The following is a 21904-nucleotide window of genomic DNA, read 5'->3' as shown; positions in this document are numbered from 1 at the left end:
AAAGGTTTAAACATCCTAAACGATTGTGAGGAAAATCAGAAGTTGGTGCGGAAACTGCCAGAGTGGCTAGCCTCACGATGGAACCGGCAAGTAACATTGCGTCTCACGGAGGGAAAGGATTTCCCTAGCTTCAAGGACTTTGCCAAGTTTATGTCTGTGGAGGCCGAAACCGCCTGCAATCCAGTCACCTCTTTCCTCGCTCTCCATCCACCTGATGGTTCTGGTCAAGAAAAGTGGAGCACAAGGGTAAGCAAAAGAAACAAAGCCAGCACCTTTAACACACAAATTGTGGTTGAAAACAGTAAGCAGACCACAACAAAGGAAAAGGTCAAGGCCCCTTGTATGCTTTGTAAGGATATCAGTCATCAGCTTTGCAAATGTCCAGACTTCATGCAAAGAAAACTGGAATACAGAAGGGCATATGTCAAAGATAACAGACTGTGTTATGGATGTCTAAAACACGGTCACAGCGCGAAGGAATGCCGACATCGGCACACATGTGACTCATGCAGAGGACGGCATCCTACATGTCTCCACGATGATGGCTACGGAAAAGTTGAAATCAAAGAATGGACAAATAGGGAAATGTCAGCGCAACACAGGGAAACGGAACCAACGTCTGCCGTTTCTCTCAATGTCACCAGTCAAGGTCAGTCAGAAAACACCTCAATGATAGTGCCAGTGTGGGTGTCAAGCGACAATAATCCATCCAGAGAAAAACTTGTGTATGCCCTGCTGGATACACAAAGTGACACAACATTCATTGAAAATGATGTAAGTAATGAACTTCAGCTGACTACTTTCCCTGTTAAACTGAAACTCACTACGATGATGGGTGAAAATATGGTCTTTAAAAGTGAACGGACATCTGGTCTGCGTGTGAGAGGTTTCAATTCTACTGTGCACATCAAACTGCCTCCTGCATACACCAAGGACTGCATTCCTGTAAACAGACAACACATACCAACGCACGAAACGGCAAAAGGATGGCAGCATCTCCAAGCAATTGCAGATCAAATGCCGCCTCTTCTTAACTGTGAAGTGGGGTTACTCATAGGATACAATTGTCCAGGAGCTCTCATACCCAGGCGTGTCATAACAGGAAAGGATAACGAACCCTTTGCTATTCTCACAGACTTAGGGTGGAGTATTGTCGGCTGTTCAGCAACTCACTCTGATGCACAATTGTCAAACGGTCACTGTCACAGAGTAACTGTGAAGGAGCTGCCCGCAGTGACTCCATTGGATGCAATAAGAATGCTCGAGACTGATTTCAGAGACACTCAAGGAGATGACAAAACAGTCAGTCAAGAAGATTTGATTTTTCTTGACAAATTAAAGGAAAGCATAAAAACAAACAAGCAGGGACATTACGAAATGCCCCTCCCTTTCAGAGAGAGGCCCTTCCTTCCTGATAACAAGCAACTTGCTGCTGTAAGATTAAGCCACCTGAAAAGGAAGTTCATTTTAAATGAAAGCTACAAGAATGACTACATGAACTACATGAAGGACATCATTGAGAGAGGTGATGTCGAGGAGGTATGCGATGTGGGCACTTATGGAGAAAAATGGTACATACCTCACCATGGTGTTTATCACCCCAAAAAACCTGAAAAGCTGAGAGTGGTTTTTGACTGTTCTGCAAAGTACAAGGGAAGTAGCCTCAATGAACATCTTCTCCCTGGCCCAGATATGATAAACAGTCTGACAGGTGTTCTCATTCGCTTCCGACAGCATCGCATTGCTCTGATGTGTGACATAGAAAAGATGTTTCATCAGTTCCATGTCTCAGAAAACGACCGTGATTATCTACGCTTCTTATGGTGGAAAAACAGAGACCTAAGCACACCTCCCCAGGAATTCAGGATGAAGGTCCATCTTTTTGGAGCTGTATCTTCACCGGGGTGTGCAAATTATGGATTGAAGCAGCTCGCCAAAGAACACAGTCACACACACCCATTAGGGTCACAGTTCATTGCCAGAGACTTTTATGTGGACGACGGCATCATTAGTGTAGAGTCTGCTGAAAAAGCCATTCAAATAGCAAAGGAGGCACGCGAAATGTGTGCAAATAGAGGTTTACGCCTTCACAAATTTGTGTCCAACAACATTGCCGTTTTGCAAAGCATCCCCGCAACAGAACACGCCATGGACATCAAAACAAAAGATCTCAGATTCAATGATCCAGCTTTAGAGAGAGCATTGGGGATATATTGGAACATCGAGAGCGATTGTTTCACTTTCAAAGTCTCTCCAAAGAACCAGCCCGCAACACGTCGCGGCATCCTGTCATCTGTCGCCTCCATATACGACCCGCTGGGCTTCGTAGCTCCCTTCCTCCTCAAGGGAAAGAAAATTCTCCAAGAAATGTGTCATCAAGGAACAGGATGGGATGATCCAATTCCAGAGCGGTTGAAGCCACGGTGGGAGAAATGGGAAGATGATCTTGTTAAGATGGAAGGAATACAGGTAGCTCGCTGCTATCAGCCTCCTGGCTTTGGAAAGGTGATGAAAACTGAATTACATCACTTTTCAGATGCCAGCACCACGGGCTACGGCCAATGCACATACCTGAGACTGAAGAATGAAAGAGGAGACATTCACTGTGTTCTTCTAATGGGAAAAGCGCGAGTCTCGCCGCTAAAGGTCACAACTATTCCAAGGTTAGAACTTGCCGCAGCAGTTGTCTCAGTCACAGTGAGCAATATGCTCAAAGAAGAATTAGGCTACTGTAATGTAGAAGAGTTCTTTTGGACAGACTCAAAGGTTGTATTAGGCTACATTAATAATGATGCTCGCCGTTTCCACACCTTTGTAGCAAATCGAGTGCAGAAAATCCGTCGTGGCTCAGACCCGAAGCAATGGTTCTATGTACCAACTGATGAAAACCCAGCAGACTATGCATCAAGAGGGAAAACAGTAGATGAGTTGCTCTCTTCTGATTGGTTCACCGGCCCTAGCTTTCTGTGGAAAGGAGAAATAGAAGTGCCAACAGAGGTGCTTTTGGAGCTACCTGTTGGTGACCCAGAAGTTAAAAGGGCTCAGACATTCCAGACAAAGACCTCAGAGCAAGTTGATCTTGTAGGAAGATTAAAGAAGTTTTCATGCTGGTCTCGGGCCGTCGGGGCAGTGGCGCGTCTCTTGCGGCGTGCTAGAAAGGTCAAATCGTGTGACCTTTCAACAGTCAGCGAAAGACAAAGTGCAGAACGACTTATCATCAAGGACATACAAAGCCAAGCGTACGGAGAAGAGATTAAACTATTAAAAAAGAGACATCAGCTTCCAAGACACAGCAAGCTGTATCACCTCGATGCTTTCCTGGATGCAGAGGGTGTGCTCAAGGTGGGAGGTAGGCTCAGTCGCTCACCTTTTCCTAACTCTTTTAAACATCCAACAGTCATTCCTCCAGGACATCACATGACTAATCTGATCATCGCCCACCATCATGAAACAGTAAAACATCAGGGCAAAGGCTTCACCATGAATGAAATTAGGTCCAATGGCTATTGGATCTGTGGACTCAGCAGAGCAGTCGCAACACACATCCGCCACTGTGTGACATGTCGAAGGTTGAGAAGACCAGCTGAAAGCCAAAGGATGAGTGACCTGCCTGTTGAAAGAACAGAACCCACCCCACCCTTCACTTATTGTGGGATGGACTGTTTCGGCCCCTTTTGGACAAAACAAGGGAGAAAACAAGAAAAAAGGTATGGATTGCTCCTTACCTGCTTCTGCTCTAGAGCCATTCATATTGAAATGTTGGAGGACTTGTCCACAGACACATTCATTAATGGATTGAGATGCTTTATTGCTTTAAGAGGTGCTGTACGACAAATTCAATGTGATCAAGGCACCAACTTCATGGGTGCAAAAAATGAGCTGAGTGCTACATTAAAGGAGTTGGACACGAATAGATTGAACGTATTCCTCACAGAAAAGCAGTGTGACTTTGTAATGAATGCACCTCATGCCAGCCATGCAGGTGGTGTGTGGGAAAGGCAAATCAGAACTGTCAGAAGTGTTCTTAATGCCACTCTGTTACTTGCCTCTGGTAGGCTAAATGATGCATCATTGCGCACCTTCTTTTATGAAACCATGGCTATAGTGAACAGTCGTCCGCTCACAGCTGATACCTTGGACAGCCACAACAGTTTGGAGCCACTCACTCCTAACCACTTGATCACGATGAAATCCACCACAGCCTTGCCTCCACCTGGCAAGTTTGAAAGAGAGGATCTCTATGGACGAAAGAGATGGCGTCAGGTGCAGTACCTGACAGAGCAGTTTTGGAGTAGATGGAAAAGGGAATATCTACACAATATCACAACAAGACAATGCTGGCATAGCACTAAAAGGAACCTGCAGGTTGGTGACATTGTACTGGATGCTGAGGACACTTTACCACGAAGCAAATGGAAACTCGGGACAGTCTCAGACGTCATTAAAGGCAAAGATGGACTTGTGAGACGGGCCAAAATCTTGTTTGGAGAGAAGGAGCTGAATCACAAAGGAGAGCGCACCAACAGGCCTGTTTTGGAGCGCCCTGTCCAGAAATTAGTTCTATTGTTAGAGGCTGTTTAAGCACTATTGCAGTTAAGAAATGCTATATTGTTTTCTGTGTAGTTTTAGCCCATACCTTTGAAAGGTTATTCTGTAATTTGAAATTGAGTGTTTTAAGGTTTCTATTTTGTAAAAACACTAATTTGGTGGGAGTGTAAGTAACTCTGCAGATCTTCTGGTAAAAGGGAATTGTACCTTTATTTTGAAAGGGTAAAAAGAGGATGTTTCTGCGTTTTGAATGTGAGCTTAACGGAACTTGTTACTGACAAATGTGAATTTTATTTAAAACTATTCGTTTAATGGACCCGTAACAATAATGGCAAAAAGCTCTTACGGTGGTGTTTTTACGCTGACGTTCAAGGATGGTATTGCATGGAAAGGAAGAAAATAAAGGAGTAATTTCACCAGCAGTAAGTGCCATGTCTCTTTATATGCGGGATCCGTTACAATATATATATATATATATATGTATATATATATAAAAATATATATATATATAAATATATATATATATATATATATATATATATATAATTTATTAATTTCTTGAGAAAGAAAATAAATTAAACTGGAAGCTCTGGAAACCTGGAGGAGCTTAAAATCATCAACTCCAACTCCCACACTGGCCTGTGTTTGGTGTTACATAAAACGTTGTATTTCCGGTTTCTGCCACTGTGACCAAAGTTCCCATCTTGTATTAGCCTGTCGGTGTTTGTCACGTTATTCAACCAACGCGTTGAAGCTGCACACACTTTTAACGTGACAGTTAAACACGTTAAACCACAGACACGGAGAAGGTAAGGTTAAAGTAAACTAACGCCAACTGACTTGTGTGGTAATTCGAGTTGTTCTTGGCTGTGAGTCGCGCGGCTTCTTAGCACTCTCTTTAAATTATACAGAGTGAAGGTTGTCACCAACAACAATGCAGTGAGTTTGCTATGACCGCTTAAGCGTTGGCGGCTATCAAGACTATGTCTTGATAATTCTTAATACATCTTCATTTACACCGGGGTGTTGGTGATCATTCCACCGGGCCGCTTCAGCCTCTTTCAGACCCTATAACTTGAAATTTTAAAGTTATAAAACGGTGTCTGGGACTACAGAACGATTTGGCTACCCAGCCTTACCACGCACGCGCACTTTAGACGCGGGTCCGTAGACGCTGGTTCGGTTCCCGATAAAGACACACCCAACACATTGACTACGGAATGTGTAGATAGAACAAATAGTCCGCCCTGTGCTCCTGTTGTTGAGTACTAGTCTCCGTGTGAAAGGATTCTCCTTTCTCACCCTTTTTGTGTACAGTTCAACTGTGCAGTACAATTTGTATAATGAACTCATCGGAGTTGACCTTGACTTGAACAGTGGAACATTTAGCTAAGTTACAATTATTGCAGCTATCCAGCCACCTGTACCATAGAACACAAATATGCAGTTTTATTTATGTTCATCAATTTGTCTTGCCATAGATGAGATTACCACGGCGGCTCCTCACACCGCCTCCAGCCGCTGTACGGAGGGCATCCTCGGGCTCCGCGGGCGCGGTGAGCTTCGTCCCGGCATGCAGCACCACGGACAGACGCTCCGTGGAGCGGCTGCAGGACTTTGTGTCCCGAGCGAGTCGCCTGTTCGTCATCAGCGGAGCTGGACTCTCCACCGAGTCCGGGATCCCCGACTATCGTTCGGAGGGTGTCGGGCTATACGCCCGCACGGACAGGCGACCCATGCAGCACGCAGAGTTTGTGCGCAGCGCAAAGTCCCGTCAGCGCTACTGGGCCCGGAACTTCGTCGGGTGGCCGCAGTTCTCCTCCCGTCAGCCGAACTCCGCGCACGAGGCCCTGCGGAAGTGGGAGCAGAGAGGCAAGCTGCACTGGCTGGTGACACAGAATGTGGATGCTCTGCATTCAAAGACGGGACACGAAAGGCTGACTGAGCTCCACGGCTGCGCCCACAGGTGAGAAAACACCTGATACATTAATCCAAAAAATTAACTGTTCGGGTGAACTGACCCTTTAAGTCATGAAAGGTGTGTTGATATATGTGTCCTCAGGGTGCTGTGTCTCGGCTGTGGGGACATCTCGCCAAGGACGGAGCTGCAGACGCGATTTGTCGCACTAAACCCGGACTGGAGAGCACAGACAGGTGAGGTGGCGCCTGATGGGGATGTCTTCATAGAGGACGAGCTGGTCCTCAATTTCAGAGTTCCCTCGTGCGAGAACTGTGGAGGGGTACTGAAGCCTGAGGTCACGTTTTTTGGAGACACCGTGAACAAAGGGACGGTTCAGTTTGTGCACGACCGACTGGGGGAGTCCGATGCGGTGCTGGTGGTGGGGTCATCGTTACAGGTAAGTTAAACAAAATGCATGCATCACTTTAGTCAAGAAAAACTCTACATAATTCACAACATGCATCTTCCGACCTTTCACCTGTGCTTTTCTCCCTTCTGTTATTCACAAGGTGTATTCGGGATACAGGTTCTTACTAGCAGCTGGTGATCGGAAAATGCCAGTCGCCATTGTGAACATTGGGTCCACGAGGGCCGACCACCTGGCTGAGCTGAAAGTGATCGGACGCTGTGCTGAAGTGCTGTCAGTCATGCGACCTCTCTGACCGACATGGAGGCAAAATTACCTCAGGTTCAAACTGGTGAATCAACCTAATGAACTTCCGGATGAATGTCTGGACCGGGCAGTTTTTTTTAAGCAACATAGAAGTAGCCAGGAGTATTTAAACTTCTCTGACGAAAAAAATTGATCATCTGGTCCAACACACAGCCACACATCTGCTCAATGACTAACGCTGTGCTGCATTGAGCCCCGGTGCTTTGGGTTTTGGCATTATAGAACATGTGCAGTACATCGTGCAGCATGTATGGTCCACTGTGTGAAGGCCCAGAGTTAAAAGCTTATGGCTGCGAAAATGACACTTGGCAGGACGAAGCCAAGTGGTTTGTCTTCTCGGGCTATTGTGTAGAAATGAGTCTTTTATTTAAAGGACCTATAGGCAACAATGTACTGTAAATGTCGCTTATGCAGTGTTTGTAAAACAAAACTACAAGAAGGTTGTCTAAGTGCAACAGTTATTGCACAAGGCTAAACATCTTTTTGCCGGTAAGACAGGGAGGGTCATTTTACGGTTTGACACAAATGTGAGTGAACATAATTTTAAATACACTGTAATCAACTGGTTTTAAAGGGTGTGATTTGATTTGTGCTATCCTGGGATTTAGTTTTGTTTTCTATAACTGTGCTGATATGTGAACATTTTAAATGCTAACAGTCAGTATAACACTTTAAAATACAACCCACTCCCTGTCAGGCAGTACATCATGTTTTACCTGAAACTAATGCAAATATGTATTATCAATTCTACGACAAACACAAATGTCTGTTTTATGAATAAAGTCAAAGAATCACAGCATTCATTCAAATAATAGCTCTTTAATGGTGAAAGTGTAAAACATTCAACAGTTTATTTTAAAAACAAATGTAATGTCAGCATCACAAACAGACTGAGGGCAGAGTTACTGTTGATTGACTAAATTTAAGATCCTTTAGGACATTTTGCTGATTAAATCTTTCTTGTAAACAAAGCCGCCAGTGTTTCAGATTGGACTGCAGCGCTTTAAACAGAACAGCCGGGAAGCTGAAGGAGTACAGACAACATTGGTGACCCCCGGAGTCTGACTGCCATGTTGCTGAAGCTGTAGTTACTACCAGGGGAGTCATTGACAGACAGTTTTCAAAGCTCTTTGTCTGATCAAACCAGTAAGTGACAGGAAAACCCAACAAAACACCAAACAAGGTGCAGAGGTTCCACCCATCGGACTTCTCTCCGACATAATGAGGTTTCTCAGCCGCCGTCAGTTGTTCAAACCCGCTGAGGAGAAGCAGTAAATCTTCTGTCATGTTCTTTGTCTCTCCTCCCAGCGCGTCAGCGATGGCGGGTGTCTCCAGCGTGTGGCAGACATCAATAACAGCCACGTCGTTAAAATGAAACTGGCGTTCCGCATTCGATCGGACTGCAAGCGTATTAACAATAAGACTGTTTCCATTCAAATCCAACGTGAGAAGTGATTTAGACACGAGCTGGGAAGACTGCAAAGAGCTCAAATACTGCTGCACCTCATCTGCTCCGGCTCCGTTGCTATCGTACAATAAAGCCGGTTTCAGTCCCAAATCAACAGCTGAGACCTGGGCGGCCAAATCCAGACTCTGGGAGACGGAGAGAGATTTTCTACCAGCAGACAAACATTTACGAGCTGCAGCTACAAAGAGCTCCTGAGTAGACATAGCTGTAGAAAAAAAAAAAAAAAAAGAATCGCTACCATACAATTTAGATTTTTTTTATAAATACGAGGAACAAAACAATAATGGAGACACTGATTTAATTTGTTTCTTTTGAGGCCAACAACAATGACATAACAAAACAAAAAAAATCTTCTACAGAAAGAGGAGATGAATTCTGCTCAACAAGACCTTTTGTTTTTGAAAGTAAATCGACTTAAAGAATTCATTCATAACCCTTCTTTTGTTGGTCCAAGACACCTGAAGAGGACACAAAGATACAATTACAAACATGTACCGCTTATTTTATAGATAATTCAGTTGCTACAATAACAAGCATTTGCTTGATCAACGGTAAACTGAACCACGCTGCCCTCTGACCCTACTGGAGGAGATGATCTCACCATTATCCTGGGTCTAGCAGCGATGCATTTTCAATCCGTTAGGTGACTGGCTGAGGAGACATCAGATCAAAATCGGAGAGATTTCGTGCAACCCAAACACCGGCTGCAAACAAGCCCAGGTTGACCATTAGATTCCTGGAAAATAACAAAACACATACATGTCAGCTGAAAATAGTGTATAGCAACATGAAGTAAACAGCAATAACAGTTGGTAATGTGTGTGATAATTTGATTAAACACATAATCGCCTTACCAGTATTGGATTTTGGTGGCACAATTAAAATCAATGAATAATTAAACCAGATGACGGTGAATATTTGTACAAAACCACATGAGACATTCGCATCTCCTAGACAGTAACTGCAAAGGAAGAGAGGAATGGGATGCGACCCCCTCCCCTCACAAAGTATGTAACGTAGAAAAGTATTAGGGTTGCCTCTACGTGAGCATTTAAAGAAGGATCCCTTAAACGTCGCATATGTGACCAATCAACTCCGGCGTGTGACCGTTACAATAGTCTTCGGAAATGACCTTACACATTTAAGCAACTCCGTACACCATTTACTTGCTAATTAACGACATGCAATATATTCACTGGTGGCTTCACATATGCAATAAGGGAGTTATTTTTAATATGAGCCCTGCTTATTTACTATTCTAACGCCACATTTTCACAAAACTGAAAATGGACGAGGCAAGGACAAATCCCTGTGACGTTAGTGTGTGTGCTAACGTTAGCCCCCGCGGCGAACAACCACACCGTTCAAACACCACGCATACATACATTCATCCACATTTACTCACCTTCTAAAGTCGTTTCTGTCCGTTACAAATCGACAAGCTGTGCCGATCCACTCCGTCACAGTGGCGGAAGGACCCTTTTTAACGTTTGCTCCACTCATGTTGCTATCGTGCACACAACCGACAGAACAAGTAAGCCACAACGAGGGCAATGGACAGGAGGAGGAGTTAAGGTGTAACACCGCTACGGAGAGCGATAAAGCTCAATCTTCACGCCCACTCAACTCTACTCAATTTCCATCATTATAAGTCCAAAGATGTCTGCCACCAGGTACCGTCGGTTCCTGAAGCTGTGCGAGGAATGGCCCCGAGACGAGGCCAAGAAAGCACGGGATTTGGGAACATTTCTGCGCCAGAGGGTCGCCTCAGCCTTCCGCGAGGGTGAAAACACACAGGTAACGTTACTTACTCAACGTTAGCACGGCGAGCTAACGTTGAGTGGTTAAGCGCTAACTGCGTCGACCTTGCCTGTGTGTTGACTGATAAATTACTTGTGAAGCCTCTTTGTGATCAACAGTGTCGACAGTTTTTACCTTTTCAAATAATTTAGAAAGGCTTTCATAACGTTGACAGTGTTTTGCTATTGTTTGTGTAAAAGTAGCATACAGGTTTTTTTGGAGTTCTAAGTTCTACCCCTGTATAGTTTTATAGTAAACTAAACAAAATCATACAGCTGTCTGATGTTTAAGCCAGACGTACATTTTTTTAGTGTTTTGTATATTTAGTTTATATTTATATTTTCTCACATTCACTCTTTCATCATTAGCAACAACAATACTGCTTATGTTTTGTCATCAAACCAGAATAAGTATCTTCAACGTCAGTACATTCACATTATAAAACAGTTAACAAAACAAACACATTTAATCTTCTTGCACTTAGGTAATGTTGTTCTTTTAGCGAATGGTACGATGGTGGTACCACCGTGCTCAATATTTTCATTAGTCTGCCTATTCTCGCTTTCATATTGTTATAATATGTTTCCCATTAGATCTCCGATCCAGAGAAGTGTGACCTCATGTATGAAAGTTTGGCTCGTATTAATGGTAATTTCTACAGACAACGAGTAAGTACAGAATATTGTTTACTTATCTCATGTGCTTCTGTATCTGCTACATCTAAACATTGGAGCTAATTTAATGAATTCTCTTGTTTAAAAAAAATAATCACATTATGTGGTGTCGCCCATTTTACTTTAAAAAAAAAAAATCATTCTTAAATGCAAGATACATTTTAACTTCTGTCATGTTCAACATTGTAAATCAAACCCTGTGACAATGTTTAGCATTCACGATGACAACAATGAAATACTTTTACGGTTTGTAAAAAGTCTAAATACTTTGTTGTTAAAACACCTAAGTTTACTGTTAACCATCAGAAAGAGAATCCGTAGCAAGTAATCCTCAAAACAAGGTATTCACTCAACGGTTAGGAGTGTAAATGTATTACTGACTGTATTTAATGCAAACATGTCTCTCTACCTGCTAACAGTTCCCCCGTGTAAGAGACACAAGCTTTACTGGAGTCACAGCGGAAGAGTGTAAATTGCTTCTAACAGGTATGAACCCGCATTATCTCAATTATGTTTGTGATTACTTATTATATTCACTTCTACTACAGTTAACTTGGTTTCATTGTGCAGGAAATGTGCAGCAGATGGACGAGGACAAAAAGGGTTTGTGGAAGACGTTAATGGAGAGGTTCTCCAAATCACCAGAAGATGTTCCAGAAAAAGCTCCTGAAAAATAACTTTCTCTCTCGCTCTTTTCATTTCTCTCATTTCTCTTTACACACATGGAAATAAAGTTTATAGTTGTTGACTCTACGGACTGTTAATTTATTGTTATGACATATTGCGTTGGTGTTTTAAAACTATTTTACCGCTGCATGTCTTAAGGGATCAAAGCACAATAAAATATAAAGAATGGTGATTTGAAAAGAATTCCCAACCCAAATTTAAATGAGACTAAAAGACTTTATAGATTTTAATTTTAAGATGAAATCTATCTACACCAAGAAGGGTTTGTTTCTGTGCTCATTCGTTCTGTTTATTCTGTAAGAATGTGTGACGCATTTTACTGAGGTTTGGTGAAACTTAGTTGTGAGTCAAGGAAAATATTTTAGTTTTTAGCTTTTTTTGACGAATTGAATGTAATTCATAAAGATGATTTCACACATTGCAGAGTTCACTAAAAGCAAAAACAACTGGCATAGTTCATGTCTGTTGACTTATCTTTTTCTATTGAGCTAGTTACCTGCTCTGACAAAGAATGGATTCAATGGTGATAAATTGGATATACATATTAAAACAAATACATGTATGAAAGCACTTCCAATTTCAGTTACAAAACAATGGCAGATCAGATGCAGGTTTTTCCATTCTTTAATATGCTGCAGATTATTATAAACAAACATGTTCGCTAGACATACAATGGAATTGCTCTCTGGTTCCTACTCCTTTTTCTCCTCCCTGTTGTCTCTCCATATGCAGTAGTTGAGAGAAGTAGCGAGGCACAGCCAGGCCAGGTAAGGTGCCATCAGCAGGGAGGCGGTGCGGCTGATGGGATACCAGGACACCATGGTGGCTCCAACAGTCCCAGTCAGGAGCACAATTTCCATGAGTGCCTGAATTGGACAACGAAAGGGCTTTAGATGGACATATGGATGTGGGATATTAAGACGGTCTCCCTCATATTGTTATGTGGTAAGAAATAATACAGTTTATGTGTGGAACTTACCAATTTCAGCTTGTGCGCGCGAAAGAAAATCGGAGTCCAGGCCCAGTTCAGAGCTAGCTGCATCCCATAAAGTCCCAGTGGAACCAGTGCGTCCTCAGTAAAACCTCCCAGCTCTTTCCACACAAGGTAGGAACCATATCTGCATAACAAAATAAATACATATACAATATAATTTAGATAAATAGGTGGCATCACTGAATAAAACAATACAGCAGTTGTCGACCGGAGTGTCTGCATGAGCCAGTCACCGTGACGCTTACCCCATTCCCGTATACAGACAGGTCCACACTACAGGGAATGCTGCGTTTGGTGGACGCCACGATGGTTTCTGCAGGGTCGTGTACCAGGTCTTCACCTCTTTGCGTGTGATGTAACCGCCGTAGAGCCCTCCCAGGTGTGGAAGGGCCGTCATCCCCAGCATGGGCAGCCACATATTCTGCGATTACAGCACGACACATTAAAGCGGTGGGCCGGGTATCAGAACTCAATACTAGTAATGGGGTTGGAAATGTTGCCAATATTTATTTTTTTAAAAAGGACATTGAGGAAATTAATGCACACATGTTTAAACGGGAGAAAGAAATAGCTGAAATGGAATATGTAAAATGTATACAACTGAATAATAATTTCGAAAAATCAGCATTTAAACATAACAGACACATAGTGTGAAAAGGATCACTACCAAAGGTATAAAATAATAAAGACATGAACCTATGAACTTGAGACAATAGATACCAAGATACGATTGTTTTGCCTTAACTTCAAAAAGTCACATGCTTGTCGGTCTATATACTGAGAAATGACCTTATTCGTTTTATAACCACAGCAAAACACAGTAGTTAGTTTAACTTACGTGAATGCGTATTTTCTTCGCTTGGAGACAGCGCTGAACGACACCAACTAAGATAACAGTGAAGTCAATGTTCCGGTAGATGAAAGTTACAGGAACAGCTCAAATGTACTGTTACGATGACAGTCACGCTAAGTGTCGCTTCATGAGTCAACACGTGTAAACGTCACGTACCCCTGAGTCCGTTGTCAGCTCCCCCGCACAGCGATGGCGTGTAACGTTATGAGGTTGTGCAAGTGACAATGGTTTCCTGATAGATATTAGTCTGCTGAGCGGGCAGGGCCGCCTTATCGCGACGGTCAGCGTCCAACACTCCCCAACAGACGCACACGCGCACCAACGCAGACAAGCGTCGTGACGTCATGGCTCGGGTGCGAAACTGATTGGTCGCGAGGACCAACTTAAGGGACAACTGGCGGTTGGAGGCTTTTTGGCAGTTAGCCAAATACCTACGTTTTATAACTCTGCTTTACCGCGGTCCATTACTAAACGTCCGGAAAAGAACTGCCTTATTTCCTGGGCGGCGTGTTTTTACATACGTCTTTGTTGCTTACTCCAAAACACGCACAACTGGACGCGTGACTGTAAGAGGCAGCAGCAAAGATGAAAAGGAACGTCAAGATAGTTGCCTGTCGTACCTCTTATATTTAGCTTGTGTTCCGTGGTTCAGGTCGTAGGCAAAGCTAACTTATACTGTTCCGCATGGTAAAACTTGACAAAACACGCTAAAATGACATCTTATATCAATATTATATACATATGGAGTCTTGGAAAAAATCTTACACCATTGAATAATTTAACAAGCGGTCAATACTGAAATCCTTTGAGGACATGTCAACATCCGAAAAAATAAATTAGTAGACATACTACCTGCAAAATGTACAAATGCTGACTGCAGATTGGCTATTTTGACTTATTATGTTATTGATATAGCATATTATTCTGTTTTATTACCAACAAATAGAAAAGCACTATGTTTTTGTCGTTAGTTAATGTGGAATACACTTTGTGCACTTTATGCTTAATTTTTTTAAAACTTTTTTAATATTTACATTTTTTTACTTTATTCCCTTGTTTTATACTAACCCATAGCCTTATTCTACTAACCCATTGCATTAGCATTTCATTTTACTTCATTTTATTACTTGTGCACTGCTGTCTATTATCACATTGTCTACTGTTGCACACCAACCGCCAAGACAAATTCCTTGTATGTTTGGCATATTTTGGCTAACTAGCTACTAAAGTATAATGTAGTGGGTGGCCTAAAAAAAGTTAAGAATTTCCTCTGGACTGCAGGGAAGTAGAAGTGGACTTATACGGTAGTTTTCAATGGAAATAGTTGTTGTCAAAATTGTCCTTGTAGTAAAGTAGCGAATGATTAAAAGAGGAAGTTAATGTAGACATAGATGAAAACTTCAAGCTACGTTCCCCTCTGGTTTCCCAGGAACTTGTCCAACACACAACCATATTTAAACACGTTAAATTGTTGTTTTGACATTTTGGCGAGGTATAATGTGTTAGTTGGGGGGCTTCAGAAGTATTCCAAGGTGAATTTAGTTACCTTTGGACATTGATGGACATTTTACCTAAAAGTAGTAATACTAGAAATATATAAGAAGGGGAATTTACAAAATAGCATTGAAATATGTTTCTATTAGACTACCAAAGGTACACTCACAATGTGGAATGGCTTTTTCTCGTAATAATGTCTTTTATTGTATTGACAGGAATTTGATGCATATATGTGCATCTCTTTAATGTTTCAGCTTGATATTCATGTACATAATGCAAAGTAGACCTTTTTTTTATTTCAATTAAGTCTTATCTTCATCAAATTGAATATGCCACAACGATTTGTTGATAGTAATTGTGTTTCATTAGTCTGAATCTAAAAAGTAACAAGTAACTAAAGGCACAAAACGAATGGTTGAGCGGAAGTATAACAGACAATGGAAATACTCATCTAAAGTACCACTAGGGCTAAACCTAAGAAAATGTTAACAGCTGTTATACTAACTCACTCCAAACACCTGCTGGCTGATGCTCCATGTTATACGACAATCGTCTCATCTAACTGAAGACTGAATAAGCACCATCAAACTATTCCCTTCAGTGATCAAATCCTGGTGAAAGTCAACGAGAACTGTGCTGATAATAAGCTGGAGGATGACTTTAAACAAAACGCTTAATAATCAAATAAAACAACACAAAGTAATGAACGCGCTCATGAAAGGTTGAGACGCTCCTTCTTCCCGGCCGACTTGTTATTCCTCGTCCCCCCGCCCCCTTTCCTCCCTTCCGCCCTCCGGCCAGACACACCTTTCCCTGCGTGGTCCTCCAGCGTGTCTTACCTTCTTGTCGGTCCTCTCGGCCTCGTTGTCTGGCGGTGAACTCTCACCCCAGCTGCTCGGGAAATGTCACACAGGCAGAGAGGCCCGTGCTGCAGTAGGGGGGCGTATAAGGAGGAAAAAAAATAACAACATTTTTTTTTTTCCATTCCTACAGCTCTGACTGCATTTTTATCCGCGTCTCTTCCGCGCGACATCCACATGCCGCCACCAGCACCACCAGCACCAGCACCACCAGCAGCAGCAGCAGCAGCAGCAGCAGCAGCAGCACCACCACCACCAGCTGACAACTAAGTCTCAATGCTCATTTCGCATTGGAGCTAATATATATATATAAAGGAGGGTAAACGGGGGGGAAAAACCCGTAGCAGACATGTGAGTAGCAGCGCGTCGTCCCGGTTGTGTTTCACGCAGTGGTCTCTCCTCTCTCCCGGGAGAACGGGCTGTCATTGAGCCGTGTCGTCGTGCGCGTACAGCCGCCTGGTGGGTTTTCACCGGGGGCTGAGAGCTGGAAGCCTCCGCGGCACACGGAGCCTCGGCTCCGGGTTTTTTTTTTTTGGAGGAGGGGGGGGGGCGGGGGCGTTTCTGCGTTGGCTAATTGAGCAAAAAAATTAAACCCCCCCCCCCCCCCCTCCTCCCCCCCCCTCCTCCCCGAACCGCCCCCCCGATGTGAAAAAGCCCAGATGGAGGGGAAAGCCCGTTCGACCAGTGAGATGTACGCCTGCTGGATGCGGAGTAACCCGGTGCTTCCCTTTGCTTCTCGCTGAACGATCGACCCGAGGTAGCGGAGGAGAATCGGGGGTGTTTGTGGAGTCCAGCCTGGCATCTCCAGCCAGATGTGGAGGCCCGGGTTTAGAGTACACACTCAATGCGGCGGCGTGTGAGTGAGGCTGAGCAATCACACGAGCAGATGTGAGCACAGGGAAAAAAGAACGAGGGAGAGATGTTGGTCTGTGTGTGTGTGTGTGTGTGTGTGTGTGTGTGTGTGTGTTATGCTGGAAGAAGCACAGTTATGCTTAAGAAGCACAGATGTGTACTGCTAGATAACCCAGTGTTGTTGTTGTTGTTGTTTTTTCATTCATGGTTTGAAGACCCACATGCATAATGTGTCATTTCCAGTGATAGCTTTGCTCCGTCCTGTAAGAAAAAAAGGAATATTATTCTTTTAATCATTTGTAAAACTTATATCTGTTTTTGTTTGGAACTGTACGTAGGAGATGTGTGACAATAATCTCAATTGTCTTTAACTAGAGATGCACCGGTCAGCTTTTTCTCCCCCAAACCTGAAATACATCGTGTTATTAGTGCAAATAAGTGCTCTGTTTAAAATCCACATACCACATATTTTATTCATATCAACACGTTGTGGGACGTGTTGATATGAATAAGCAGCTGACTGGGATTGTAAAAATGAAATTATTCATTTCAGAATACAGTTTACAAGGAAACTGAATTTGGGCCACGGCAGATGGTTCTAGTACTGATTTAGTGCTGTAACTTTGTCTCTAAAAAGTGATATTGTTGAATTATTTTATGTGTGAGGCCTTTTTGGACATCTGATATTGTCATTGAATAATAGCGGGGTGACAGGAAATGAAGGAAGAAAGCGAGCGGTTCAGGCCACCGGCATACCCTGAGTGCACGTATACTTCTTCTACAAAAGTCGTATTTTGATGTTTGCTTGTAGGGGAGTTGCATGTACACCTGCGATCTAAACCTGAATGTCGTCGATGGTTTCAGGAGGGAGGACATGAGGCTTCTCTTCAGGACGTCGGTACAACAAACTAACTGGCTTGTGACGACGATGCCCAGTCGAAGATCCTGGGATTGATCCGTGAATCCCTTTACGCTGATGGCCTGGACTGAGTAGGACAGGTTCTTGTTGTTGTGTGCCTGTACCTTGAAGTTGATGGTTGTGCTGTCTGAGTTGGATAACGTGCGCACAATCGCTGATGTTGTTACCGGCAGTGGGTGATGATGTCTGCTTCGCTGACAGGTTTCAGCTGGCCTGCTGAAGCTATGGGGAGCTGTTGGAGCTGTCTGTACAGAGACCCCATTAGAGACAACCACCTCACCAAATTTAAGGTAAATAATCCGAAACGTGACCTTAAATTCTTTTGGATCTTTCGGCTGGTACTCACCTGTGTATCGCAGCTAACGTGTATTGTAGTAGGCTGCACATATATATACTTCCATCTGTGTCCCAGGTCACAAATGTGGACGATGAGGGCAACGAGCTGGGCTCCGGCATCATGGAGCTCACCCAGACCGAGCTCATTCTTCACACGCGTAAGAGGGACGCCATCCGATGGCCGTATCTCTGCCTGCGCCGCTACGGCTACGACTCCAACCTGTTCTCTTTTGAGAGCGGTCGCCGCTGTCAGACGGGGCAGGGTAAGCGAGCGCTTCTCTGCTTCAGTAGATGAATGTGTAATAAATAGATAACACTTAAGTACATGAGATGACAACATATATTTGCTGTAATGCAGCCTTTAAAACTAGGAAAAGCAACGATTAGCACATTAAAATATATAGAATCTAGCATCATATCTAGTCCCACAATCCCATTATTCCCATATTCCAGAATATATTGCCCAGCCCTTGACCCGATGATGATGGTTTTTCTAGTTTGTAGTTTAATTTACTATTTGACAAAAGTCCAATAGAGGAGAAAAAAATCATGGGATACATTTGGCAGTATTGCAGAAAAAAGCATTATAAGATCCTTAGCTTGTGTTCAACACAGACCTAATTTTAGGCGTTTAACCAAGAACCCAGAAGTTTGGTCATCTTTATCTTCTTAAATATAAAGTGCATTACAAATTAAATGTATTATTATTATTATTCATAATGTTGCACTCGCCGGTTTGCTTAGTTTGAAAGTAAAACTTGTGCGTAAATTTAGGAGGAGACCTTTACGACAAAAGTTAAAACCCTGCTTCTTTTCTCATCTGTGCACATCTGCATGAAGCGGCTGAACGTCAGATTTTTATCTTTAACTGACTGACTGATGACTTTCTCACACATCCTCCCCTGACACACTCTTATTGAGTTCATCAATGTGGTGTTTATCTACAGGACTTTAAGAGTGAAGTTATGTGTTGATGTCCTGTACATGACTGTACCTACACTGTAAACCCTGTATTGATCATTTATTTCTGATTATTGTGCTCTTGGCTTTAAGTATTCCTGCATTGGGGAATTTAGGTGACAATCAATAAGATGTTAAACCTTTTTTTGAGCTGGAAGGACAAAATATTATTTTGTTAACAAAGTGAGAAATTCCATAGACCAGCGGTTCCCAAACTCAAGAATGCCGCGGCCCTGCCGCGGAAATCTTTTGTTGAATAACGACGGCGGACAAGAGCAGCCGTTTCGAGCGAGAGCCTTATTGTTTTATTAATCTGTTAGTTTAAATTGTTTGTGCTTTATCAATTAATGTTTCACTTAACTAATGTGCCGCTAGTATTGTTCAAATAATACTTAAACTGAGAAAAAGATGTGCGTTTTGTATCTTATCAATTATCAATCGTTTTAAGTAAAATACAGAAATTTGCAACCCTAATGTTACGACCAGGTCTTAGATGCAATGGATACGGATCAAAAATAGGTCAGATAAAAGAATAACATGTAATTTAAATCATAAATATGTTTATATTCATTTCAAACTTTTCAAAATTGAAAATTAAAAACATTTTATTTATTTATTGTAAATGACCTCTCGCGGCCCACCTGCAGTACCTTCGTGGCCCACCAGTGGGCCGCGGCCCACACTTTAGGAATCGCTGCCGTAGACTATTAAATGGTATCGAGTGTTTTCAGCATTTACGCAACAATTTTTTTGAACTATGATATAACCTCTTTCCTCTTGCCAAGGTGTAATATGTCTCTTCATAGCCGCTGGCTAATTGTAACTAACAATGTTGCTAATTTGTCGGTTTGATTAGGAATCTTTGCATTCAAGTGTTCCCGGGCAGAAGAGATCTTCAATCTGCTTCAGGAGCTGATGCAATGTAACAGCATCAACGTGGTGGAAGAATCCATGATGATGAGTCGCAGTGGGCACACCCCAGAGATGGAAATGTCGCGCACACCACAGACTCCCAACAGTGAGTCACACGCACACACACACACACACGAGTGAAGCTAATTATACAGTGCATATTTATTGTAGAACTTGCATTCAGCAATAGAGCAGTACTTTTGGGACATTTTTTTTCAAAGTAAAGATGTGACTGCAGCCATAGACCCTTCATATTGCTAGTTAGGTCTAGATGCGAAGATGATAGACGTTTGTTCAAAGCTTACATAAAGAATTAGGTTAAATCGTACCCAGTACAGTATAAAATACAGATTTTGTTTAAATTATTTAGATTGCAATAAGTCTAAAAACCGTAGCCAACAAGCTATACTGATGTGATCTATCATGTTTAGAGTATCTAAATAGTCTTAAGACAAAAAAGGCGACACTAATTTCCCACAGATAGATATGCATGTTTAGCCATAAATGTAGTAAAGCAGGTGAACGGTTGGGTTACAATTATTAGACTGATGCTGTCAGAATTAGGCACAACGGCTGGAAAAAAAATATATATATATTTTCTGTAGCCACAATGAATCATTTTTTCAGTCTCAGCACAACAATTCATGACATTACGTTTTCAAATATGAAAACAAAAGAACTGGATTTAATGAAAAATATATTTATTTACCTCACTTTAGATACTATTGACTAGGGGTGTAACGATTCATTTTAACAACAATTCGATTCGAATCGTGATTCATGGTTGCCGATTCGATTCATGGACGATTTGGGTTAATTTAGAACGATTCGATTCGATTCAGTGACTTGAAAACGATTCAGTAACTTTACTGGACAGTGCAGGCAAAGTTTCTGAGATCCCTGTTGTTTCTTGTAAGGAAATCAGGTTTAAATGAATTATGGATATTATAAACAAGCAAACAACAATTAATGGCAAATGTATTAACCTTTAATTTGAATCAAGTGCCATTTTCAACATTTTTGTAGGGTCGCATGTCTGTCCGCTTGTTACTCTGATGTTGAGTTTGGTGCTGGCGAGGCCTGAGGTGTCTGCAGAGCTGGAGTTACCTTCTGCTGCTGCAGCGGTAACGCTGCCTGAGGTGCCTGACTGTCGGCGTTGTTTAATCCCACGGCGCCTTAGTAGATGGCCAGAAAGATTCGTCGTGTTTCCGTGGTTTTTTATTTGGCTTCTACATATTCTACAAACAGCGGCCGACTTATTTAGAACACCTCCGTGTTTGCAAAAGCCAAAAAGTTTCCACACGCTGGATCGATAAGTTGGTTTGTAAATGTCTTGCTCGCAGTCGTCTCCTCCACGCTGTGTTTTGTTGTTGTTCCGAGTTTCGCGCGGCTGCCGCTGCGTACTGATGACGTCACAGACAGGCAGACTGAATCGAGTAACGTTTAACGTGTCTAAAGTGCTAAAAAAAGTATCGATACAATCGATTATGTACCATTTCAATCGATTTGTAATCGATATATGTCGTCCAGAATGCCGATTTGCGCAGCACAGATCGATTCAGTTGGATCGCAGGAATATAAATTGATTATTCGATTCAGTGAATGAATCGTTACACCCCTACTATTGACGCATTATTTTCTCTGGGTTCTCTTAGCATGTTTTGTTGAGCCACCAGATTAAAAAAAAGCTGTCCTTGTGTTTTCATATTGTCATAAAAATGTGTGTGCAGCTCCAGCGTTCCCTGTTCAGGCATTTCCCAACGGATACCCCGGTTACCCAATCAGAGGAGATTCCTCCCAGCCCTCTCTTGCTGACGATCATGGACATACCCTCATGGCTTTGGAGGACCAGGTAAGACTGACTGCTATGCTACTGACAGTTCACTGTATCTGTGCTAGTTCACAATGAAA

The 21904-nt window shown here is 42.6% G+C and overlaps 6 protein-coding genes across 10 annotated transcripts in view; 3 read left to right on the top strand and 3 right to left on the bottom strand.

The window, feature by feature from the left end:
* The first annotated feature begins 5195 nt into the window (after positions 1-5195).
* On the top strand, positions 5196-7980 carry sirt4 (sirtuin 4). 2 transcript variants are annotated; one of them, XM_040203458.2, is made up of 4 exons: positions 5196-5357; positions 6030-6514; positions 6611-6905; positions 7018-7980. In XM_040203458.2, exons 2-4 carry the CDS (start codon positions 6030-6032, stop codon positions 7168-7170), a joined length of 933 nt encoding a protein of 310 aa, XP_040059392.1. In that variant the 5' UTR covers positions 5196-5357; the 3' UTR covers positions 7171-7980. The 2 variants fall into 2 exon arrangements, with proteins under 2 accessions (XP_040059392.1, XP_040059391.1); XM_040203457.2 differs by having other exon boundaries at positions 5229-5357; positions 6587-6905.
* c17h1orf74 (chromosome 17 C1orf74 homolog) lies at positions 7981-8852 on the bottom strand. Its single transcript, XM_078091983.1, has one exon. It carries the CDS (start codon positions 8850-8852, stop codon positions 8061-8063), a length of 792 nt encoding a protein of 263 aa, XP_077948109.1. The 3' UTR covers positions 7981-8060.
* On the bottom strand, positions 7981-10189 carry tomm6 (translocase of outer mitochondrial membrane 6 homolog (yeast)). Its single transcript, XM_040203451.2, has 3 exons — positions 10055-10189; positions 9251-9385; positions 7981-9107 (listed from the first exon to the last, which is right to left on the bottom strand). The coding sequence occupies exons 1-2, from the start codon at positions 10150-10152 to the stop codon at positions 9289-9291; spliced, it is 195 nt and encodes a 64-aa protein (XP_040059385.2). The 5' UTR covers positions 10153-10189; the 3' UTR covers positions 7981-9107; positions 9251-9288.
* A 45-nt stretch (positions 10190-10234) lies between these two features.
* uqcc2 (ubiquinol-cytochrome c reductase complex assembly factor 2) lies at positions 10235-11876 on the top strand. Its single transcript, XM_040203456.2, has 4 exons — positions 10235-10446; positions 11043-11117; positions 11543-11609; positions 11694-11876. The coding sequence occupies exons 1-4, from the start codon at positions 10309-10311 to the stop codon at positions 11798-11800; spliced, it is 387 nt and encodes a 128-aa protein (XP_040059390.1). The 5' UTR covers positions 10235-10308; the 3' UTR covers positions 11801-11876.
* Positions 11877-12418: 542 nt separating this feature from the next.
* On the bottom strand, positions 12419-14535 carry tspo (translocator protein). 2 transcript variants are annotated; one of them, XM_040203454.2, is made up of 5 exons: positions 13814-14535; positions 13643-13689; positions 13050-13225; positions 12790-12928; positions 12419-12676 (listed from the first exon to the last, which is right to left on the bottom strand). In XM_040203454.2, exons 3-5 carry the CDS (start codon positions 13220-13222, stop codon positions 12503-12505), a joined length of 486 nt encoding a protein of 161 aa, XP_040059388.1. In that variant the 5' UTR covers positions 13223-13225; positions 13643-13689; positions 13814-14535; the 3' UTR covers positions 12419-12502. The 2 variants fall into 2 exon arrangements, with proteins under 2 accessions (XP_040059388.1, XP_040059389.1); XM_040203455.2 differs by having other exon boundaries at positions 13643-13675; positions 13814-14251.
* Positions 14536-15954: 1419 nt separating this feature from the next.
* The window catches only part of frs3 (fibroblast growth factor receptor substrate 3), a 13065-nt gene continuing 7115 nt past the window's right edge, over positions 15955-21904 (top strand). The window contains exons 1-6 of one of the 3 annotated variants that reach the window (XM_078091978.1): positions 15955-16365; positions 17731-17865; positions 17987-18075; positions 18198-18384; positions 19938-20099; positions 21724-21845. In XM_078091978.1, coding sequence (XP_077948104.1) covers positions 18010-18075; positions 18198-18384; positions 19938-20099; positions 21724-21845 — 537 coding nt within the window. In that variant the 5' untranslated portion in view covers positions 15955-16365; positions 17731-17865; positions 17987-18009. Of the gene's footprint in view, positions 16366-17717; positions 17866-17986; positions 18076-18197; positions 18385-19937; positions 20100-21723; positions 21846-21904 lie in introns of those variants that run through there. The other 2 variants (XM_040203441.2, XM_040203440.2) reach the window with 2 other exon arrangements.

This window comes from Gasterosteus aculeatus, chromosome 17 (assembly GCF_964276395.1).
Source record: "Gasterosteus aculeatus chromosome 17, fGasAcu3.hap1.1, whole genome shotgun sequence".
Lineage (NCBI taxonomy): Eukaryota > Metazoa > Chordata > Actinopteri > Perciformes > Gasterosteidae > Gasterosteus > Gasterosteus aculeatus.
This window is presented reverse-complemented; position numbering and strand designations above follow the sequence as displayed.